The sequence below is a fragment of the Molossus molossus genome, unplaced genomic scaffold (genome assembly GCF_014108415.1).
Source record: "Molossus molossus isolate mMolMol1 unplaced genomic scaffold, mMolMol1.p scaffold_m16_p_1, whole genome shotgun sequence".
NCBI lineage: Eukaryota > Metazoa > Chordata > Mammalia > Chiroptera > Molossidae > Molossus > Molossus molossus.
Window position 1 is genome coordinate 9,578,043 of NW_023425344.1, and position 24,464 is coordinate 9,602,506.

Here is a 24,464-nt window from a genome sequence, read left to right on the forward strand (position 1 = left end):
ACTCCGCGGGGACGAGCCCTGCCTGCGCCCGGCTGCGGCTGGGCCCACAGACCACCGCACGAAGTCTCCAACTCCCCAGACCCCCGGCAGCCGCTGTGGTTACCGCCAGCGGTTTCAAAGACTTCACGCGAGAGTAGGACGGAGCTCTGGACGGACACGAGAGCGTCGGGAAGGCGAGAAAGCCGAACGGGCCCTCGGCTTCGCGCTTGCGCAGAAAGCCGCTTGCGCAGAAAGCCCTCTTCCGGCTCCAAGTGGGATATCTGTGGGAGCGGAGGCTAGGCCGGAAGTGGTTCTGCGCAGGGAATGGGGAGCGAGCCGAATCGTCGACCGGCGGGCGGGACGCGAGGTTCGCGGAGCCGGGCTGGAGGTGAGAGGAAGAAGGGCAACCTCTGATGAGAAGGGACCGCGGTCCCCCAAGGGGAGACATTCCAGGGTTCGTTGGGCGGGGAGACACATCCAGGTTTTGCTCAAAGGATGAATGGACAGCAATCCGGGGGAAGAGGGCAGCAATCCGGGATCTGAGGGGCGACCTTCTGGGGCCGGCTGGAAAGGTCAGGCTGGAGGTCTTAAAGGGATAGTTGGCTTCCCAGAGGATTGGAGGGAGCCCTGGGGAGTCTCCTGGGGAGAGGGTTACAATCGGGTCGACTTAAAGCGCACGCCTGGAAGCTCCCACTCCTCGGTCTGTGTACGAATGTGTGCGTGTGACAATACGGGAACCGGGGGTGCAAGAGAGAGAAGTGATTGTCAGTTATTGGTTAAGAGAGAGGTTTGCAGTGCCTTCAGGAGGGAATCAAGCCTATACATACTTTTAAAAAATAGAATATTTTTGACTGGCAAAGGTAGAACTGAAACTACACTGCGTGTGCGCTTGCCACCCAACTGGAGAAATAAATGTCCTTGAACACCCAATCTCATTCTGTTCCCGTTTGCCCAAGGTAACCACCCTCCCAAGCACCGTTATGTTTTAATTTTTAATTACATATATAATGCTGTTTTGCATAATTTTAACAATTAGTAATGTATATATCCTTTTGCAGCTTTCTTTTACGTACTGCTTTTTAAAATTTGCCAGTGTTCTGTAACTTTACTTTATTCATTGCAACAGCTGAACAGGTATTCCCTTGTATGGATATATCACTGTTCGTTTTCTTGCTTTATATCCCGGTGCCTGAGACATGATAAGTACTTAACTATTAATTGAATGGATGAATGCTCTGGCATTTGAGTTAAATCCTAAATAATAAATAGGATTTCAGATTATTTAAGAAGGCAAGAAGAGTATTCCAGGCAAAGGGAGTACTAGACAGAGCAAAAGCAGAAGTAAGTGAAAGTGCATGAGGTATTTCAAGAACTACCATAGTCTTAGAGTTTAATGTGTAGAATTGTATGAAGATACATAATGAAGCAGAAACTTGGAAAGATAGGATGAGGCTTAGACGTAAAGGAGATTATCTGAGGCAATTACACTAGCTCAGAGCCATTAGAGGTTTTTGAATTATGAGAAAATGTGTCAGAGCTGTATTTTTAGACGATAATATTTTTAGCACCATGGAGATATGTCTAAGAGGTAAAAATTAGTGGCAGGTAATTAATACCTCCTATCTAGCCTCATAACAATAATGATCATTGCATTAAATATGTAAGTCACTCATGCAGACTCACTTAAAATTCTGAAACAATTTCCTAGTTCCTGGTAGCTCTTTCCTAGACAACTATTTCATACCTTCTACCGAACTTGCAACATTTTCTCCTGCCTCCTATTTAGCTGATACCTTGCATCCTATTTCAGTTAGAAAAGGAATTCCTCATGCTTTCATCCCCACATCTACCAGGTCTATACCCTAATACACTAACTCTGCTGTTACTGTAGGTGAATTGTTTGATTGAGGAGAGTGAGCCCTTTAAGACTACTTTTTGAATACAACAGGTAGAAGCATAGCCAATTATATACTTACAAGGAGGACTGGATTGAAATAGGAATAGTAAAAATATCAAAGAACAGAATGATTAGGAGACAATTGTTTTGTTTAAAAATATAAGTAGCCCATATCTATAGTAATATAACTGAGATAGTTATTTTATGTGAGTTTCTTATTTTCAGGTAGATTTAGGTGTTAAGCTTTACAAACTAAGCCTAAATATAATTGACATTTATGTTCTTATAAGACCATTGTCTCTACTACGTAACATTATAAGCTGTTTATTTGGAAATAGATATGTTTGATGATTCTATTTTAAAGACTATATTTTACTAGCCTTTGTCTTACATATTATTAAATTGTCCAAATAGAGTTCAATAACATACTTTTCGCTGACTGATAAAAATAGAATGTACATTGTATGGTTTACTCCAGGTGTTATTTATTCTCTTATTCTTTCAAATACATTTATTGAGTAGCTACCATATGATAAGCACTATTATAGGTAGATAAAAAGATTCATTAGGGGAAAATCAGTAACCTGAAACCATATTATGACTGCATTAAAGCACCTGAAATCATATTATATGACTGTATTAAAGCACCTTGATATGTAAGAAACTTTCAACTACAAGCATTTGGTCACCTTAATTGGAATTTTCTCCTAAAGGATGCCTAAACTATATGCACTGCTGATTAAAGAGCATCATTGCTCTGAAGTATGGTTCTATATCCACAACAATCACCCTCCATGCACACATTTTTTTTTTTTAATCCTCACTCAAGGACACTTTTTGCATTTATCTTCAGATAGAGCAGGAGGGAGAGAGGGAGGAAGGAAGAAAGAGAAACATTAATATGAGAGAGACACATCAACTGGCCACCACCCGCACAACCCCAACTGGGGCAGGGGACGAACCGCAACCAAGGTATGTGCCCTTAGCAGGAACCAAACTCGGGTCTTTCTGGTCCGCGGGCTGACACTCTAACCACTGAGCCAAGCCGGCCAGGACAATGCACACATCTTAAATATTAGTGCACTATGCTCAAGCTACATGAATGAAGTGATAGTAGGCACGCCCTGCTGTAGCCTATAATGCAAATACAGGTTAAATGCAAATATTATGCTATTTTATTTAAAGGACTTTAGCATCCATGGATTTTGGTGTCTGTGGGAGATCCTGAAACCAATGCCCAACGGATACTGAGGGACAACTGTATGTGGTGAAGGAGCTCTACTCCATCATGGCTTGCTCTATTCAGCTTTGTCAGTATACTTTGCAACTTCTGATGCCAACTTCCAGGTTTTACTGACATCATTTTTCTATGTTGAGGTGGTTTGCCTTACGGAAATAGGCCTAAGCCTATGTAACAGAGCGATGAAAAGACTTTGCTTCAGCACCCATGACCTTGGATATTGTAAAGGTCTTCATAGCTGACAGTAATATTGCTCTGTATTGTAATGCTCTAATGTCACGTCTCTTTTCTTATTCCCAGGTCAAGGATGCATTCCAAGAAAGTACTAAAAATATATCACCAGCTCCAACCTGATAGTTGACCTAGCCATGAAAACCTCATTGGAGCCTCACTAAATCAGACCATAACTGGCACTCTTAAAAACTCTCTCAACAAAAAAACATCAGGAATGACAATCTAAGGTATACATCTTTCATTTCAAAATAGTTCCTGTACCAGCCTTTAGTCTAACAGATCAGCTAGTTTCTTTGGTTGTCAAACAGACATACTCAAGCTGTCAACACAACAGTGGAAAATGTCTCTGTATCAGTGTTTTGCACATTATGTGTGTGACCCATTAGTAGTAGGTCATGAAATCAATTCTGTAATCATGATGAACATTTTTTTTTTAAGACAAAATAAAATGTAAACTATCGGAGTGCTTTCCTTAAATCCTTTGTCAGAATTATGCATATTGCAAGGAATACTAAGGTCAGTTTCAACATGTGAAAAGATATTTGATGGAGGGGATATGATGAATAGAATGTTTATTGGCTAAGAAATGGTTTTTCAGTCATTTGTCCACTGGTGTCTTGTGTGGTTTTCATAATATCAAGGTAAACATGCAGTCTGGTTTTATATTACCATGACTTGCAACTAGATGTGAAGGCTGAGGTGTTTGATCGAGATTCAGTTGCAAACTGCATTTTTTTTTAAAAGATGTTATCTCGGAGAGATACACACACACACACACACACACACACACACACACACATATGTATATTTGAGTTTGTGATAATTACAACATTTTAATCAAAATTGTTTTTAAAGTGGGTCATTTATTTTTTAAAAGGAAGAGGAATAATGAAGTGAAATACACAGAAGCATGTTCAACTGTTGGATCTGGAAATATGAATAGCAACAATCTTGAGAAAAATATTGACTCTAATTTGCAAAGTTCCACTTCATTTGAGCCACATTTCAAAAAGAAAAAAGTAAGCGTAAGATGATATAATGAAGATTATTTAAAATACGGTTTTATCAAATGTGAAAAACCCTTTGAAAATGACAGACCACAATATGTTATTTGTTACAATATTCTTGCAAATGAAAGCTTAAAACCTTCAAAATTAAAAAGGCACTTAGAAACACCGCATGCTGAACTTATTGCTAAACCTCATGAATATTTTCAAAGAAAGAAAAAAGACACAAAGTTATCAGCACAGTTTCTTAGTTCTGTCAGTGAGAAAGCCTTAATATCATCATATTTGGTTGCATTATCGTGTGGCAAAAGAGAAAATGGCTCACACAAATGCTGAAAAAATTATTCTTCCAGCATGTTTGGATATAGTGCGGACAATTTTTGATGATAAATCAACTGACAAATTAAAAGCTATCCCTAGTGATAACACAATATGTCTTCGAATTTATGCTATTGTAGAACATTTAGAAGTAGTGCTTATGTCGCGGTTACAGTCTGGTGTGGATTTTGCCATCCAGCTTGACGAGAGCACTGATATTGGCAGCTGCACAACACTTTTCATTTATGTCAGATACGCGTGGCAAGGTGATTTCACGGAGGATTTTCTGTGTTGTTTACATCTAATCTCACACCTAAGTGGATTAGACATTTTTACAGAATTAGAAAAGTGCATTGTTGGTCGATACAAATTAAACTGGAAGAACTGCAAAGGAATTACAAGTGACGGAACAGCAAACATAACTGGAAAACATAGGCGAGTCATTAAAAAATTGCTAGAAGTTACTAATTATGGTGCTGTGTGGAATCATTGTTTTATACATCGCGAAGCTTTAGCATCCAGAGAAATTCCACAGAATCTCATGGAAGTATTGAAAAGAGCAGTGGAAGTTGTTAATTTTATTAAAGGAAGCTCACTAAATAGCCGACTTCTCGAAACATTATGTTCGGAGATTGGAAGTAATTATACCCACTTACTGTATCATACCAAAGTTCGTTGGTTGTCTCAAGGGAAAATACCAAGCAGGGTTTATGAACTCAGGAATGAGATTCACATTTTTCTCATTAAAAAGAAATCTCATTTGGCAAGTATTTTTGAAGATGACATTTGGGTAATGAAACTGGCATACTTAACTGATATTTTTGGCATTCTTAATGAACTGAGTTTAAAACTACGGGGGAAAAACGGCGATATATTCCAACATGTTGAATGTATCCAAGGATTCCAAAAGACGTTATTGTTATGGCAAGCAAGGCTTAAAAGCAGTCAGCCTAGCTACTACATGTTTCCAAGATTTTTGGAACATATTGAAGAGAATATTATTAATGAAACTGATTTGAAAGAAGTAAAATTAGAGATATTATTGCATTTCACCTCTCTAACTCAAACTTTTAATCATTTCTTTCCAGAAGAGAAATTTGAAACATTAAAAGAAAACCGTTGGGTAAAAGATCCATTCGCTTTTCGAAACCCAGAATCAATAGTAGAGTTCAACTTGGTCCCTGAAGAAGAGAGTGAATTACGGCAGCTCAGTTGCTCATGTACATTGAAGAATGATTATGAAACATTAAGTTTATCAGCATTTTGGATTAAGATAAAGGAAGACTTTCCTTTGCTGAGTAGAAAGAGTATCCTACTATTATTACCATTCACAACAACTAGTTTGTGTGAACGAGGGTTTTCGGTCTTGACCCAGGTAGAAACGAAGGAAGGAAGTGGATCGAAGGTGCAGCAGATCTTCGGGTAGCATTATCCTCTTGTGTTCCAGACTGGAACGAGCTTGTGAACAGGCCGGCACACGCATCACGTTAAAAAAATCTCGCCTGGTTTCGGTTTCTCTGTTTCTTATTTTGTGATATTTTTCTATGTTGTATTTAAATGTTAATATATAATTTTATGTGATAACTTTGTTATGCTTCTATTTTTGTTATGCTGTTAATTAAAGCATATGTAATTTTTATGTTTATTGAACAAAAATGTAATGAACATTTAGAGGTCAGGAACTATGCTAGACACATTTGGGATACAGAATGAAGAAAACAAAGATCATTCTCTAGTAGCTAATGTTCTGGCAAGGAGAGAGACAATAAATAAATAGGCTTTATAATATCTAGAAGATCATAAGTGTTATAGGAAGAGGAATAAGGAGGTCAGGAACCTATTTGGGGACCAAATCATAAAGGGCTCTGTAGGCCATTACAGGGCCGCGGGGATTGTTGTAAGTGAAATGGAAAGCAGTGGGAGGGCTACCTAGAGGACAGACATGATCTGAATTAGGGTTTAGCAGATTCACTCGGATGTTTCGAGAACAGATTGAATTAAATGTTACTTCCCCAAAGAGGGTGTCCCTAACCGCCTTGGTCTGGATGCATCGTCCATTATTCTTCCCTTTATTTCTTTGTAGCATAAAATTTGTGATATTTTTACTTACTTGATTACTAGTTCTGTCCATCTGCCACCCTGGAATGAATGCTCCTTGGCAGCAGAGATCATATCCATCTTATATGCTCCTTGCAGAGTGAGTGAGTATTCAGAATAGATTTGATAAGCAAATGAATTAATATCTAAAATCTATTATGGGGTAATATTCCCAGGAATAAGTATTAAATGTGTGGCAAATTTCTTTACCTTTTTTTTTTTTCACATTTAAAAATTTCATCTTGTCAGATAATATCTATAAGCATCCATAAATGCACTGATTGATGTTGCTTTTTTTTACATTGTTGCTGATAATTAAGGAACATATATTGCTTAATATGTCTTCCTCAAATCAATTTTACCTTCTGCCTTTTACTTATTCCTTGATCCTATTGGGTTATGTTTCTTTTGGCATGGTCTTTCTCTAAAATCATATAGATTAGCAATTCCTTTCCATCAGCCTAGCATTATTACAGTATTTGATTTTTCAGATTTTCTATTCTATTAAAAGTAATAGATCCCCTGCCCCCTTTTTGGTGCTTAAAATAAAGTGTTGGAAGACAGTTCTTCATAAGTAGCTCACATTTCTGCAAAGTCTGGGTTCTCTGAAAGTATTTGCATCTAAGTTAAGAATGTTCGTATAAGGAGTTATTCCAGGATAGTGAAGCTAGAGACATCTCTTTCCCGAGAGACTTCTCAGGGAAGTACAGATAGAGCCCTTTCCTACCTCCCCAGAGATGTTTGCTTGTATTCCAGGAGTAATGAGTACTTTCTCTTCAGGAGAGAATGGCAAGATGTACCAGCAATTCCGTGAAACCCTGGGGTCTCCTACTACATGGCCCATAATGTGATGCTCTGGGACTTGGGGCATGGGGAATTGATACACAGTGCTGATCTGGCTGCTTTCTTAGTAACAAATAGAGGCCTTAGTCTTTCTGTCAGAATATGTCAGTTCTGCAAAATCCCCTTTACTATGTAAGGCTGCTGCATATTGGAGCTGGGATGGGAGACCATTGTTCAGCCTACCATAGTCTGTCCACTGGCTCTCAAAGACTCATATCCATCTATCTCACATGAGAAATTCATCCCAAGGTCCCCCGAAGTTTCAGCCTATTATAGCATTAATTCAAGTCCAAATCTCAGAATGTGTCTTATCAGCTCCAAAGTCCTAAATCTCATATCTAAATTAGATATGGGTGCAGTTCTGGGTATAACCCATTCTGGAGAAAATCCTCTTTGTGGAACTGAGAAACTAGAAAGCAAGTCTGTGCTCCAGAAATACGGTGGTGGGACAGGTATAGTGATAAAAGTGGCAGCCATTCCCATTAACAAGGGAGAAAATAAAAGGCAAAAAGGAGTTACCAGCCATCACTTTTAAAGTCCACCTGAACAAACCATTAAGTTTCAAAGCTTGGGAATAACTTTTAAGTGGTTCATACCTCTGCCCTCTGGACCCGTGACTCCACCCTTGAACTTACCCTTTTTCATGAAGAGTAGCACATCTGTCACTGAGTAGTTTTACCAGCCTGTGTTTCTGCCTGTAGAATTTGGGGAGTCAGATAGCCTTTCGGTTTTGTCTTTGGTCCTTTCTAATCCAACTGGAAAATGTTTCTGTTGGTATAACATTCTCAAACACTTTGTGGGGCACAGAGATTCACTCTGTCAGAAAAGAGGCTACTCCACAGATCTTCCCTGAATAATCTCATCTGTTTTTGGCTTCTGCTGAGATAGCTGAGAGGACCCATGAGTCACACACCCTCTTCAAAGAGCCCTCTGTGTACTTGAATGCTGTAACCTTCTGTACTTTCTATCATTACATTGCTTTCTCTCTGTCTCTGATCCATCCATTTCCCTCTTCATAAGGACCCTTATGATTACAGTGGACCCATCCAGACAGTCCATCATAATCTCCATCTCAAGATCCTTAACAATCACATTTGCAAAGTCCCTCTTACTATGTAAGGTAGTATATTCATGGGTTCCAGGGGACGAGGACATGGACATCTTTGTGGGGGCATTACTCAGCCTACCACAACAGAAAATGAACACAGGAGGAAAAAGATGATGCTAAGTATCCAAGACATTCATTGTGAGGACACTATGACACATGCTGTTCTGAGACCTCTTACTTCATCCTCTAGCAACCAAGAATTCCAACGAACGAAAGAGGCCAAGTTTTCAATAAGGAAGAATTACTAAAAGCTCTTAATGTTCAAGAGAACAAAGTCTAGATTAGTATTGTTTTCTTTTTTTTTTTTTTTTTTTTTCTTTTTTATCCTCATTCAAGGACATTTTTCGATATTTTGTTCAGATAGAGTGGGAGGGAGAGAGAGAGAGAGAGAGAGAGAGAGAGAGAGAGAGAAAGAGAGAGAAATATCAATGTGAAAGGGACACATCGAGTGGTCGCCACCCACACGACCCAACCAGGGCCGGGGACAAACTGCAACCGAGGTACGTGCCCTTAGCGGGAACTGAACCCGGGTCTCTCCAGACCGCAGGCCAACGCTCTAACCGCTGAGCCAAACTGGCCAGGGCTAGATTAGTATTGTTTTCAAGGTCTTTAAAATAGGACTCTATCTTTCCTGTCAAGTCTCAATCTGCACCATCTTTACCAGTCAAAAGAAACGTTTGACCTTTTTCAGAAGCCCCACACTTTATCCATTATTCTGCATTTGCTTAGGGTATTGATTCCATCTGAAAACTTTTTCCCCAACTGTGTATGTCAGCATTCTATTCCTTCTAGAACTTCATATAAGGAGAATGATATTTATGTCTAGCTTCTTTCATTCAGTATATATATTCTTCATTGTATCAGCCGTTTGTTCCTTTGTATTGCTGAGTTGTGTTGTATAACTATTGCAATTTGTTTATTCTTCTCTTGCTCTGGACATTTAAATTATTTAGGGGTTATTATGAATTAAGCGGCTATGAACATTTTATGTATAAACCTTTGGGTAGACATATTTTTATTTTTCCTTTGGTAAATACCTAGTAGTAGAATATCTTCTTTGGTAACCTTTCAACTATTTTGCCCATGTTAAAATTTGGGTGTTTCTTTTTCTTGTTTCTGAGTTTATTCTAATTTTTTTTTTTTTGATACAAGCTTTAAATCAGTAATCAGCACTTACATTGTTATGACCTGTGAATATTATTCATGGCTGAGCTTATAGTATTCTATGATTATGTTTCCTTTCTTAAACTCCTTGCTTACCTTAGAGGTAACAGTCGTCTCCCTTTTTTCTTGGAAACATCCTTGCTGCAGCTGTCAGCATAATGAATGGAAATACTCATCCCCAAGTTCATCTCTGAAATTTCATACTCTTGAAGATAAAAAGAAATTCTAAAAAATCCCTAAGAGCAGAAAAGGGTCAAATAGACAGGATTAGGAAAATGACTTCAGATTTTTCAACAGTAACACAGCAGAAAACAATAGAGCACTACCTTCAGAATTCTGTGGGAAAATGATTGCCAACTTAAAATTCTTCCCAACCAAATTCTTAATCAAGTATGATTAACATTTTGCATTATTATGTAAAAGTCTCAAATTTTTTTTTTTTTGGTAGCATTTGCAGGTAGATTTGTTTATTCGGTGAAGAGTGTGCCAATGGCTGTCCCGTGTCCTGTGACCCGGACACTGAGGATAAAAACAGGCAGAAGATATTCTCTCTGCCCTTGAAGAGCTGACAGCTCCGTTTACAGAAATGGGACACACACATGTAGCCACACCCAGATCAAGAAACAGCACTGCCATCACCCAGAAGCCCCCATGTCCCCTCCCCACCAAGACCACCCATTAACAGGACTTCTAACAACATAGATTAGTTTTGCCTATTTTTATATTTTAAACCAGTAGAATAATACAATATATTCTCTTCAGTGTCTGGTTTCCATAGGTTAACATTCTATTTGTGAGATTCATCTACATTATTCAGAGTAGCTATAGTTCATTTGTTCTTGTTTTATAGGGTTCCACATTCTATAAATACACCTCAACTGGTTGATTCATTTTACTCTGGATGGGCATTTGATGGCTTCACAGTTTGGGCCTGCTAATATTCTAGAACATATGTCTGGTGAATATATACACACATACCTAGAAATGGAAATTCTGAACCATAGCTTAAGTATATGGACAACCTTAAAAGATATAGCCAAAGTGTTTTCCAAAGTGGTTGCAGTAATTTAGACTCCTATCAGCAAAGTAAAGTTCCAATTGCTCCACATGCTTTTGGCAGAGTGGGAAGCTCATCTTTGCCGACACTTAGTATCGTCGGCCTTCTCACTGTAGCCATCCTACTGTGTTAGAATGCACATTTGAAATGAATTTAAGAAAGGCAAGGTTTTTTTTTTTTTTAATATATATATATATATATATATATATATATATATATATATATATACATACATACACACACACACACATAGTCTCAAAAAACTTAACTCCTATGGCATTTCAAGAGGCTGTTGCAAAACGTACAAAGAAAGAGGAAGAAACAGGATCTAGAAAACAGGAGATCAACCCAGGAGTGAGGGGAAGGAGGCTACCAGGATGACAACTATGCAGCAAGTCAAGAGAGGAACCATCTCAGACTGTGACAGTAAACTGGACAGCTCTAGGAAGGATATTTCCAAGAAACTAACAAAGAGGGAGGGAGGGAAGGAGAGACAGAGACAAAGAGAAGGAAATCATACATACACTACCATTTCAATGCATGGAGAGGTTTACATGTCTTACTGAGAATTTGATCATAATCATTACATTGAACATCAAAGCAAACAAACAAGTCAGGGGGTAGGGAAAAAGAGATAATTACTACCCTTAGGGTAAGCATGAAGTTTACAAGAAAGAAAATGTAAACATAGAATAATATATGCTCAGTCATGAATAATATAAAGTCAATCACGTAAATGCTGATTATTGACTTAAAGCTGATGATATAATTCTATTGAGATGAGGGGTACAGAGGGATGCCTTTTTTTTTTTTTTTTTAATCCTCACCAGAGGACATTTTTCCATTTTTTGTTCAGACAGAGTGGGAGTGGAAGAGAGAGAGAGAAACATTGATGTGAAAGGGACACATCGAGTGGCTGCCACCCACATGACCTAACCAGGGCTGGGGACAAACTGCAACTGAGGTACGTGCCCTTAGTGGGAACCGAACCCGGGTCTCTCTGGACCACAGGCCAATGCTCTAACCACTGAGCAAAACCAGCCAGGGCCAGAGGGATGCCTTTTGAGGATGTGTGGGGTTCAAGATAAAATTTCCTTTTCATACTAGAATAACATCCAAGGTAGAAACATCGAGAAACAGTATATGGGCATGCTATTTAGAAATGTGGGAGTAAATACCAGGAAAAAACTGTTGAAAGAATTAAAAATGCTTATTCTTAGAATATGAACTTGAGCTAGGGGGGCGCCGGACAGGAGAATGTGGGGAAGCATGGAACAGATTGACAGCTGTTGTGGGGGGAAGGGGGTACTGGATGAAAGAAGGTGAAGGGAGAGTCAAAGAACATATATGCATAACCCATAGACACAGACAACAGTGTGGAGAGTGCCAGAGGTGGGGTGGGGGTGGGGGGGCTGGCAAAGGTAGGGGAAACAGGGACATCTGTAATGGTGTCAACAATAAAAATAAAGAAAAAAAAAAAACAAAACAGAAAACAAGAGATTCAAATAAGCTGTTTTAGAACCCCGCAGACCTACCCTGCAACCAGCTCCCATGTTAGTCAAATGCCTGCTGGACACTCAGAATTCCTAGCTGTCATCACTGAAAATTGAGAGCTCGGCCCTCTCCCTGGCATTCTTTAATCCTGGCATCCTGCCTGTCTACACTGATTGTCTCTAGGATTGCACATCGGTTCAGAAGGGAGATGGTGACCTCAACAAGTTACTTGACTTCCCTGGATTTCTTCATCTGTTAAATATAGATTACAAACCTAGCTCGGATGACGCTGTGAAAAGTAAATTAATTCTGGGCACATAGAACAGCTCAATAAACATTAGTTTTGGTAGTTATTATTTCCTGAAAACAAACAACCCCCATCATTGGCCAGTGGAAAAGAGGTTGTCTGTCACAGTGGGCATAGTTTGGGGCCAGAAAAATTTTCCCTCTGCTGACTGAGCTCTGCCCTCTTGTTCTCCAACCTCCCTGTTTTGGGGCTCCCTCCTTGGCTCAGGAGGCCAAACTTTGCACAGAGCAGGTGTCCTGTCCTTGGTTATGTCCCAACTCAGCCCTGGAACTGAAGCAGAAAGGAAGACAGAAAAGGAGAGAGGGTGTGTTGCCAAGCATAGCAGGTGCTGTATTGAATGAAGATGATGCAAAGTATGAGCAGCTGAATGAGGAGGCAGGAGCCACCTACAGGACTAACGTGACCTGCGGCGGCAGATCTCTCAGCATCCAGCTGCCGCTTTGGGAAAGTGAAGCCCACTGGGTCCTTTGGATTGAAGGGGCCATTCCGTACACACACACAAAAGAAGAAAAGGAAGGATTTATTACTTACAGATGCCAGCGGGGGGCGGGCGGTTTGGCCAAGAGCGCGTAGGAGGCGAACAGGGTAGCAAATACCTATTCGGTGCAGCCAACAGGAGGCACCTCTGCTGGTTTTGGCCAAGAGCCAGCAGGAGCGGAGAACACCGTAGCAAACACCTATTCCGTGCTTGGTCACTGACTTTTCGAGAGCTTAACTGTAGGTTATTTTAAACGGTGTCCCAGAAAAGCAAAGCGGGGACTCAGGACGGGGATCCTAAACGTAAGTCCTTATCTAGGTACAGATACGTGGTGTGAACAGAACCGGCAAACTAAAATGCCTAAGCAGAGACTCAGAGAAACAACTGGATCAGCTGTGCCCAGGCCAGCTGGGGTGGAGTGGGGGGTGGGGCGCCTTGTTGCATAAAGGGGAGGCAAGTCCAGGAGCTCTCCAAAGTTCCGCGATGGCTGCCCAGCGGTGCGCACCGTCCGGGCTGTCGCTCGCCGCGCTGCTGCTGCTGCTGCTGGCGTCGGGCTCCGCGGGCACTGCGGGCGCCCAGTGGAGCGGCCCTGGCACCACCCCGCAACTGCAGCGCATCTTCCTGGGCTACTGTGCGGAGTACCTCGAGCTGCTGAACCCCCAGCTGCGGTGAGATCTGCAGGCGGCGGGCTTGGGCGCGCAGAAGGGAGAGGGCTAGGAGGGCGAAGGGGAGACAGGTGTGTGGGGCGAGGAAGGGGAGGGGAGGTGGGCAGGACGGAATGGGGTCTAAGGGTCAGGGAAGTGGAGGAAGTAAGGGGTCTTGACATGGGTGCTTCTGGGGGTAGAGTTGGGGTTCTGAAGGTCAGGGAAGCAAAGGTGGGGAATCCAGGGGTGAGCGGGTCTGTGTGTAGGGTCTGAAGGTGAGGTGTGTGTGAGTGTGTGTGTGTGTGTTTGTATAAATGAAGGAGCATACGTGGGGGCGATCTAGAGGTGAGCAGCATTAGGGAGAGCTGAGTTTGAATGGCAGACCCAGAACAGCCACCATCCAGTTCCTTTGGGAATTCAAATTTCAGATCTAATCTAGAGGACTTTTTAAAGTTTGATCCTCTTTTGCCAGCACTGTGCTTACTTATTTTTGTTCCTTCTTTGGACCTACTTTTTCTGTTTTCATAAAGTCCCTTTCTGGTGCCAGTTGTTTTGTTGTTTTTATCCTCACCAGAGGACACTTTTGTAGTTATCTTCAGATATAGCGGGAGGGAGAGAGGAAGGAACAGAGAGAGAAACATAGATGTGAGAGAGACACATTGAGTGGTTGCCACCCACATGACCCCAACCAGGGCCGGGGACAAACTGTAACTGAGGTATGTGCCCTTAGCAGGAACCAAACCTGAGACTCTCTGGTCTGCGGGCTGATGCTCTAACCGCTGAGCCAAACTGGCCAAGGCTTGTGCCATTGTTTTTAAAGTGACACATTTCAGGCAATAAAAGAAAAGAAAAGCAGAGAATATGCAAGGCACACCCATGTTACCACCCAACAGGAGAAATAAAAAGTTACAAGTGCATCCCAGCCAGTGTGGCTCAGTGGTTGAACGTCGACCCCTGCACCAAGAGGTCGCTGGTTTGATTCCCGGTCAGAGCACATGCCCAGGTTGTGGGCCCGATCTCCAGTGGGGGGCACACAGGAGGCAGCCATATGTTTCTATCTCTCTCTCCTACTCTCTCTAAAATCAATAAAGAAAAAAGTTCTTTTAAAGTTACAAGTGCAGTGGAAAATGTTTTGGGGAAGCTAGGATGGACATCAGGTGCTGTGACTGGCACTGTAGGTCATACTTTCTGCCTGACCAGGTGGTGCAACGGACTTTCTCAGCACTTGGTGCTCACTCTTGGTTTTGCAAGGTCCTGCGCCGTGGCCGACCTCACCATGCAATGGGCCTCATGATCTAAGGGAAGAAGCTTATAAGAATTGTCACCTGCTAACTTAGTGCCTTTTCTGTGAGCCTGGGGCGAGATGGTACTCCTTAGCTCTGAAACAGTTGTGTGGTACGTTCTAGAGACACTTCTGCTGTTAGATTTCTTGACTCATCCCCTGAGTTATTTCTTGTCCCCTCCAGAAGTGGGGTTAAGACATGAGCTATGACAATATCCTGTCTTTTTAGTATGCTACTTGGGCAGAGACAGAATGCTTGGACAGCTCTTGGTGTACTTGGAGAGAAATAGAAAGATGTCACATTGTGATGTGGTTTTTTCTTGTATAAACTTGCTCTTCGCACAGGGACAAGAACTGCACAGCCATCTGGGAAGCCTTTCAAACGGTGCTGGACAAGGACCCCTGCTCTGTGTTACCCTCCGACTACGACCTTTACATAAACCTCTCCAGGCATTCCATTCCCAGAAATAAGGTAACTCAGACCCGCCCAACATGGCTCTCTGTCTTTTTGGAGGTGTGAGATTAGCTGTCTTGAGTGTCACTGAAACAGCAGGTTGGTGCTGTGGAGTCCCTTGGGGGGGAAGGTGGCTTTATCTCCACCAGCGATCCCGGGCCTCCTGCCTGTCTGAGCAGAAGGAAGCTTCCCAGGTCAACAAGTCAGTGCAGGAGACACAAGCACATCAGGGAGTTGTTACGTTTTCCCCGCTGAGTCTCCACCCTGGGCCAATTCTGAGTACCCTCCACCCCAATGGCCTGAACCTTGACTAATTCAGAAAGCGCTCAACATCAAGTAGCCTCCCAGAATACCAATTTCTTCTTTTGATGGGCCCTAAGGTTGTATCTATTCAGTACTAATGTAAGAATACCACATATCTGTATTCTGTTTGCACTCTGAGTTCTGATATAATGAAAATAAGTGAGGTTACTTTTGAAACCAGCGGTGGGGAGCGGCCGCAGAGCCCTGCGCTCGCCTGTGCAGTCGCCTCGGTGTGTAGGTGGGCGGCACTGGGGCTCTGGGCCTGGCCATGGCGGGGCAGCACCCCACAGAGCAGGGCATCACCCTGCACGGGAGCACCAAAACCGTGACCAAGTTCTGCTCATTTGGCATCAACATCATTTTATATCAGTGTGACAAATTACCAGCTGAAACCTTTTTTTTTTTTTTTAAATCCTCACCTGAGGACATTTTTTCATTTTTTTGTTCAGATAGAGTGGGAGGGGGAGAGAGAGAGAGAGAGAGAAACATCGACGTGAAAGGGACACATCGAGTGGCTGCCACCCGCACAACACAACCTGGACCGGGGCAAACTGCAACCGAGGTATGTGCCCTTAGCGGGAACCGAACCCGGGTCTCTCTGAACCACAGGCCGACGCTCTAGCCGCTGAGCCAAACCGGCCAGGGCCGAGCTGAAACCTTTTTTAAAAATTGTTTTTCTTTATTGATGTTATAGAGAGAGGAAGGGAGAGGGAGAGAGAGATAGAAATGTCGATGAGAGAGAACATTGATTGGCTGCCTCCTGCATGCCCCCCACTGGGGATCGGACCCACAACCCAGGCATGTGTCCTAACCAGGAGACATGCCCTGATTAGGGCATGTCTAACTAGGCGACCTCTTGGTGCATGGGTTAATGCTCAACCACTGAGCCACACTGACCGGGCCCATCTGAAACCTTTACTCAAGTTTGGAATGTGGACTCACCTCGCTTGCAATCACTAAACCTTAATTATGAGTTACCTAAATCACGGGGTGAAACAAAAGACTGGTTGTACAAGAGTTCAATTAAGAAACTGTCATCTCGCCCTGGCCGGTTTGGCTCAGCGGTTAGAGCGTCGGCCTGCGGTCCTGAGAGACCCGGGTTCGGTTCCCGCTAAGGGCGCGTACCTCGGTTGCAGTTTGTCCCCGGCCCTGGTCGGTTGTGCGGGTGGCAGCCACTCGATGTGTCCCTTTCACATCGATGTTTCTCTCTCTCTCTCTGTTCCTCTCTCTCCCTCCCGCTCTACCTGAACAAAAAATGGAAAAATGTCCTCGGGTGAGGATAAAAAAAAAAAAAAAAAAAAAAGAAACTGTCATCTTGAATGTCAAGGTGGTAAGGTCCTTGAAAGCTGGCAGTTTGACACTGGGTGTAACAGGACTACCAAAGAAGACAGTGTACCCAGAGAAGTCTCAGAAAGCCGTCCAAGAGGAAATGGCTCAGTGATCAGGCAGATCACAGCTACGGTGACATTTCAGTCCCTGCTGACCTATACAAAGATGTGGTTGTACCTGGAAAGTGGGAAGATTCGGGGCCACAGTTCATTACCAGTCTGAGCAAGTCTGTCTGCCTTTCTTCGCTACAACGATCCACGAAGTAAACAGCGTGGCGGCCGACAAAACCCTGTCCCTGGCCGGAGAGGAGCCGAGAACCGTCATGGAGTCCTCAAGTGTGTTTCCTGAAGCCAAGCCTACGATAGATAGTTCACGTTTTTGTTTTTTTATTATTGATTTTTATTTTTTATTTAAAAATGTTTTTTTCTTTATTGATTTTATTTTTTTAATCTTTATTGTTGAATGTAGAATGTATTACAGATGTTTCAGATTTTTCCATTGACCCCCCTCCTCCCCACTCCCGCCCCCCTCCCACCTTTACCCACACTATTGTCTGTGTCCACTGGTTATGCATATAAGTTCTTTGGTTTATTTCTTCCCACCCCCCCCCACCCCTTTCCCTTTGAGGTTTGTCAGTCTAGCTATGAATTTGTATTTCTTAATCCCTTCACCCTTTTCACCCATTCCCCCAACCCCCCTCCCATCTGGCAACCAACAAAATGTTCTCTGTATCTATGAGAATGTTTCTGTTCTTCCTGTTCATTTTGTTTGTAGAGTCCATCGTTGATAGATATGTATTCATTGCCATTTTGTTTGTTCATATATTTTATCTTTTTCTTCAAAAAGACCCTTCATCATTTCACATAATAATGGTTTGGTGGTGATGAACTCCTTTAACTTTTTCTTGTCTGGGAAAGTCTTTATATGGCCATCGATTCTAAATGACAGCTTTGCAGGATAGAGTAACTTGGTTGTAGGTTCTTGCTTTTCATCACTCTGAATATTTCTTGCCACTCCCTCTGGCCTGCAAAGTTTCTTTTGAGAAATCAGCTGACAGCCTTATGGGAACTCCCTTGTAGGTAACTAGCTGCCTTTCTCTTGCTGCTTTTAAAATTCTCTCTTTGTCTTGAACCTTTTGCATTTTGATGATGATGTGTCTTGGTGTGGGCCTCTTGGGGTTCATCTTGTTTGGGACTCTCTGTGCTTCCTGGACTTGTATGTCTGTTTCCTTCACCAAGTTAGGAAAGTTTTCTGCCATTATTGTTTCAAACAGGCTTTCGATTTCTTGTTCTCTCTCTTCTCCTTCTGGCACCCCCAAGATGAGAAAGTTGGCACGCTTGAAGTTGTCCCAGAGGCTCCTTATGCTATCCTCATTTTGTTGGATTCTTTTTTCTTTTTGCTGTTCTGATTGGGCGTTTTTTGCTTCCTTATATTCCAAATCGATGGTTTGCTTCTTGGATTTACGTACTCTACTATTGAATCTTTGTAAATCATTTTTTATTTCAGTTAAAGTCTCCTTTGTTTCTAACTGTGCATCGATCATTTCTGATTGGTCCTTTTTTATGCTCTTGAGGCCCTCACTAAGTTCACTGAGGTTCTCACTAAGTTCATTGAGCATCCTTATAAGCAGTATTTTGAACTCAGCATCTGTTAGGTTGTTTATCTCCATTTCACTTAGTTATTTTCTTGGGGTTTTGTCTGTTCTTTCATTTGGGACCTGTTTCTTTGTCTCCTCATTGTGGCTGCCTCCCTGTGTTTGTTTCTGTGTATTACTTAACGAGCGTTATGGGGCTAGCTGAGACCAGATGCTGCTTGTTTGAAAGAATTTAGGAAAAACCTGAAGCAGGATCCAAGACAGGCCAATCCTATGGTTAAGCAAGTGGCAACAGCTTGGGTGGGCCTAAAAGTTGGGTGGGGTGGGGTGGGGCGGGGCGGGGCGGGGCCTCAGGGAGTCACCAGGGCGGGGCTACCAGTGTGAGCCAGGTTGCTGGAGTCTCAGATATGGAAACTGTCTGCCGCCCCAGGGAAGGGCTCACCAAAGGAACAAAGGCCTCTGACAGCACGTTTGTCCCCGAGAAAGCCCCCTCTCCAGCCCTCGCTCCAGTGCCAAACAGCTCACTTCTTCCCTGTATGTCTCTGGCGCCCCTGAGCTGCCTCCCCTCCAAGCTCAGAGGGAGAGAGTCCGCTAAGTCCGTGCGCGGGCCCTTTAAGGAGCTGCCTGGGGCTCCAGCCGCATCAGCCTCCCTGAGCCTCTGTTCCCGCTGGTTTTTCCAGCCAGAAATTATGGGGACTCTCTTCCTGGCACTGGAACCCTGAGCGGGGCACCTGGTGTGGGACGGGGACCCCTCAGTCCTCAGGAAGGACCTTCCCAGCCGCGAGAGCCTCCTGATTTTTATCCGCCAGACGTGGGTGTGGGACCAGCTCGTCGCGCCACCGGCCCTCGCGCCTCTGCCCCTCCTCCCAGTCTCAATGCAGCTGCTTTAATTCCGTAGCTGTAGGACTTCCATTCAGCTTGATTTCAGGCGGTTTTGAATGATGGTTGTTCTGTAGTTTAGTTGTAACTTGGATGTGGTTGTGGGAGGACGCGATACCGCGGTTACCTACCCGCCATCTTGGCCGGAAGTCGATAGTTCACGTTTTATTCCACTGATTAGATTTTAGATGGGGGAAACTAAACATACTTGATGAGACTGTGCATGATTGTTCCGTTTTTGATACCTGTTTGACTTTCCCTTAGGTTGACATCATTTTCTGCGCACTGTTCAGGAGGGAGCCAGCAGATTACATCAGCACTGTAATGTCAGTTGCTTTGAAGGTGGTAGCTATAGATGAAAAAACTTTTGCTAGAAAGCTAAGTGCCTTTCTAAGTCAGACCTTCTGCTCAAGCAGCTTGACTTGGGATATAGGTAAATAGGAAACACATCAAAAGAAATCTGAATATTCGGAATCTTTGTTTAGGTCCTAAAGCAACTGATGATCCACAATCACAAAATCTTGCTATAAGGTCCATTTGCCATTTATTTCATTTGTTTAGTTTCCATATTGAAAAAGATCTCCAATGATTAGATTTTAATGTATATAATTTACACTTACAAAGATTAATAATTAATCACTATTTCTACTGTTTAAATTCCGGTGACACAGAACTCTTAAAAATGTCTTTTTGTGTTTTATAAAATCAAGCTTTAAATGACAATACATAAAATTAAACATGTATGTTTTTTAAAGGAGAAGATAATCAAGGAAATCGGCATACAATGTTTTCTTAGAACAGTACCTCGAGTTTAAAGACTGTTGGAGAGCGTATTTATTCCTCTGACATAAGTCTTAACTTGATTTTTAAATTGTAAAATCAGGTAACATTGATGTTTACAAATGAAAAACATCTTAACACTGATGTTTCCCCCTTTGTAAAGGAGGTAAATGGAGCCAGGAGGTTCAGAGATATAATAGATCAAAAACATGATTTTTAAATATGGTTTGAAACAGAGTTTGCTGCTTCTCTGTCAATAAAAAGAGGAGCCATACATGTTCTCCTTTCTCATTGATTCTGGTTCTGGTTGATGAACTCAGGACATACTTACTGAGCCACTTCAATGTGCCGGGCATTGTGCTAAGGGCTGAGGATGCAACGGGGCAGATCAGCCCTGCCGTCGGGGAGCTTCCAGTCCAGGCAGAGACCCCGGGACTACTGAGGATCTGATGCGACCATGAGCGAACAAGGCATTGCTGTTTGTCTTATTTTCATTTGTTTGTTTGTTTTGTCCATCCTCAATCAAGGATATTTTTCCATTGATTTTAGATAGAGTGGAAGGAAGGAAGTGGGAGAGAGAGAAAGAGAGAGTAATATCAATGTGAGAGACATACATCAATTGGTTACCTCCTGTGTAACCCCAACCAGGGCTGGAGATCGAACTCGAAATCCAAGTACGTGCCCTTGACTGGGAATTGAACCTAAGACCCTTCAGTCCTCCGGCTGACACTCTAAACAATGAGTCAAACCAGCTAGGGCTATTTGTCTTATTATTATGTGAAAACAGTATAATTTTATTTTAAAATTTTTATTTTTCAATTATAGTTGACATAATATTATTCTATATTAGTTTCAGGTGTCCAGCATAGTGGTTAGACAGTTATGTACTTTACAAAGTGATCCCTTGATATTTCCAATACCCACAACATTACCGACTCTATTCCCTACGCTGTCCTTGACATGTGACTCGTAGCCACGACCGATTTGTACTTCTTAATCCCTTCATCTTTTTCATCCAGTTCCTAGCACCCCCTTTCATCTGTCAACCACCAGTCTGTTCTCTGTATCAGTGAGTCTGTTTCTGTCTTGTTTGCTCATTTATAGTATTCTTTAGAGTCTACATATAAATGAAATCATATGGTATTTGTCTTTCTCTGTCTGTCTTAGTTCAGTTAACATAACAGCCTTTAGGTCCAACCATGTTGTCACAGATTTTTAATCAGTTGTTCCATGCACCACGTTTTCTTTATCCATTCATCTACTGATGGCCTCTGGGCTGTTTCCAAATCCTGACTGTTGTAAATAATGCTGCAGTGGACACAGGGGTGCATGTAGCTTTTTGAATTAGTGTTGTGGGTTTCTTTGGATACATATCCATAAGTGGAAATGCTGGGTCAAAAGACTATGAATGTATAGTAAGAATATCGCAGAATCATCTTCCAACATCCAGGCTGTGTACCCGCTGCAGCAGGAGTCCAAACATTGAGACACCGGAGACAGGATATCGAGTTTTATTCGATTTGTCCCAAGTGGCCGGGACAGCAACATCTCTTCAGTCCATCTCCTCCCAAAAGCACAGTAAGGTGTCTCCGTGCAGCTGGGCAGCAGAGCAGGGTAGTTCCAGGGAACTGAGAGAAGTCTGTGTTTCTTTAGTCACAGATCACATTTTGTGCAGCCAGACTTCTGGATGGCAGCAACTGGTCACAGCTACTTTGGAGACAGTCTTTCCTTCTGCAAGATAAACTCCAAAACCCTCCTCATGACCCTAAAGTCATCCCCTCCTGCTTAACAAAGAGACACCACCTCAGCAACCTAGGACTACATTCATGGGAACAAGAGAGCGGTCAGCATGAACAGAGGCCTAATCAGGAAATAAATTAGCTAACTTTAGCTGCCCAAAATACCAGGGACATTAAAATCACAAGGGGCTTGGCTACAGGGAATATCAAGTATAATATAAAAGTAATATATTGCATATCATCCTGAACACATCTGTGGAATAAGAGAAAGGGCTCATGCTCCCCACTTTTCAGATGTAGAAACTGAGGCACAGGGAGAGTACACGCCTTGGTCCAGACCACCTATCTAGTGTATCACAAACCCATTCCCTTTGATCTTCTTTTAAATCCAGAGATCTTCATTCACACACACAGACACACACTACATTGTGCTACCGGGGAAAGATTGCACTAACTTTGGCACAATCCTTTGGACCAAAAGGAAGAGAGACCATGGCACTCCCTGGGTTGGTAAATGAAGACCAAGAGAGGAAAGTGCATTTGTTGTGAGGCGAGTCTGGGTTGCCTGACTTTGCTTGATGATATTGTGCCTGAATAAAAATGTGTCTTGATTTCATTTGATATGTTGATGTTGTGTTTTCTTTACCTTAGTCTCTGTTCTGGGAAAATAACCAGTACCTTGTGATCAGCTATGCAGAGAACGGCCTCCGCCTGATGCCCCTGCATGATGTTCTGTACGGCAGGATGGGGGCTCTCCTGAGCTGGTGTCGGCAGCAGAACGGCTCTGGTAAGACTCCCACAAAATGGACAAGATAAAGCAGAGTTCTAGTTTACTATGCATTTGCCATTCATGCTAAATGCTTTCCTATGCATTTACCTCATTTATCCCCCTCTACCAGTCCTCTGAAGTAAGTGGTTATAATAACAATAACAGATAACACTTATTTTTTAAAATATTTTTTATTGATTTTTTTTGAGAGAGAGAGGAAGGGAGAGAGAGATAGAAACATCAAATTGGCTGCCTCCTGCACACCCCGCACTGGGGATCAAGCCTGCAACCAGGGCATGTGCCCTGACTGGGAATCAAACTGGGACCTCTCGGTCCATGGGACGACGCTCGATCCACTGAGCCACACCGGCTGGGCAGCATTTATCTTTTGGTAGGTGCATTCTAAGCATTTTACATGCATTAACTAATTGAATCCCTGAGGTGGCCTCCTGGGATAGGTTCGATTGAAATCCGTATTTTGGCAAATGAGAAAGTTGAGGCCCAGCCACGTCAAGAAACTCGCTCAGGGATGCACAGCTCGTAAGCAGCAGAGTCAGACAGTCTGACTCCAGAGCACATCCTCCCAACCCTGAACAATCTGGCCTCACTCTCCTCATTTTCCAGAAGGGGAAACTGAGGCTAGGGGAGCTTATCTCACTTGAAGAGGGAGCGGCCAGGATCCAGCCCTCCTCTGCCGGTCTGAGGCCCGGGCTCTGACATAGCACTCCAGGGCTCCAGCACAGATTCCGAGATTACAATCACAGTGAAAGTTAAAGTCAGGAGCACTGACTGTTGGTAGTGACGACTCTCCCCATTCATCCAACTCCCACGCTAGGAGCCGGCAGTCAAGTGTGCCCACCCTCAGAGAACTTACGGCTTGTGAGAGACCTTTTCCCCATGGCCCTGTGCTCTGGTACAGGAAGGGCTGGGCACTGAGGGGCAGAGAGACACCAGCCTAGACCAGGGCATCCGGCTGGGTGAGTCTTGGAGGATGAGCAGGAGCAAGACCAGCAGGGAAAGGAGGTGGGGGAAGGTCCTCCGTTCTCAAAAGCTGGTGATTCTTTTCCCTGGGTACTAGAGTCACTTTAAATGTTCACCTAAGCTCAGTTGGGTTTATTTTACTCCATTCGGTTTATTTTCCATCCATCCAACCAGAAGTCTTAGATTACCCACTGTGCACCGGGCTCTCCTCTCCTAGGCCCTGGGGACACGGCAGAGAACCAACCAGGAACATAATACTCATCTTTACATTAGAGGGGGCAGTAAGGCAATAGACAGGCAGATAATATAGAGTCTTCCATAAGATTACAAGGCCTTCAGAGAAAAACAAAGCAGGGGCAGAGGATGGGAAGTGCTGAGCTGGGGAGGAGAGTGGGGAGGGGTTGCAGTGTCGCAGAGGCCCCGGGAAAGCCTCACGGAGAAGCCGATATTTGAGCAAAGACCCAAAGGAGATGAGGAAGAGCATTTC

General features: G+C 43.0%; 1 protein-coding gene and 1 long non-coding RNA gene across 2 annotated transcripts in view; both read left to right on the forward strand.

Annotated features, from left to right (window-relative positions):
- Positions 1-242: 242 nt before the first annotated feature.
- LOC118639961 lies at positions 243-6,212 on the forward strand. The gene is made up of 4 exons (XR_004961315.1): positions 243-367; positions 3,417-3,577; positions 4,228-4,369; positions 5,764-6,212. It is a non-coding gene; the product is annotated as an uncharacterized LOC118639961 (long non-coding RNA).
- Positions 6,213-13,706: 7,494 nt separating this feature from the next.
- BST1 (bone marrow stromal cell antigen 1) overlaps positions 13,707-24,464 on the forward strand; it is a 40,503-nt gene continuing 29,745 nt past the window's right edge. The window contains exons 1-3 of the mRNA XM_036240288.1: positions 13,707-13,891; positions 15,495-15,621; positions 22,879-23,014. Of these exons, the coding sequence (XP_036096181.1) occupies positions 13,707-13,891; positions 15,495-15,621; positions 22,879-23,014 (448 nt within the window). The remainder of the gene's footprint in view (positions 13,892-15,494; positions 15,622-22,878; positions 23,015-24,464) is intronic.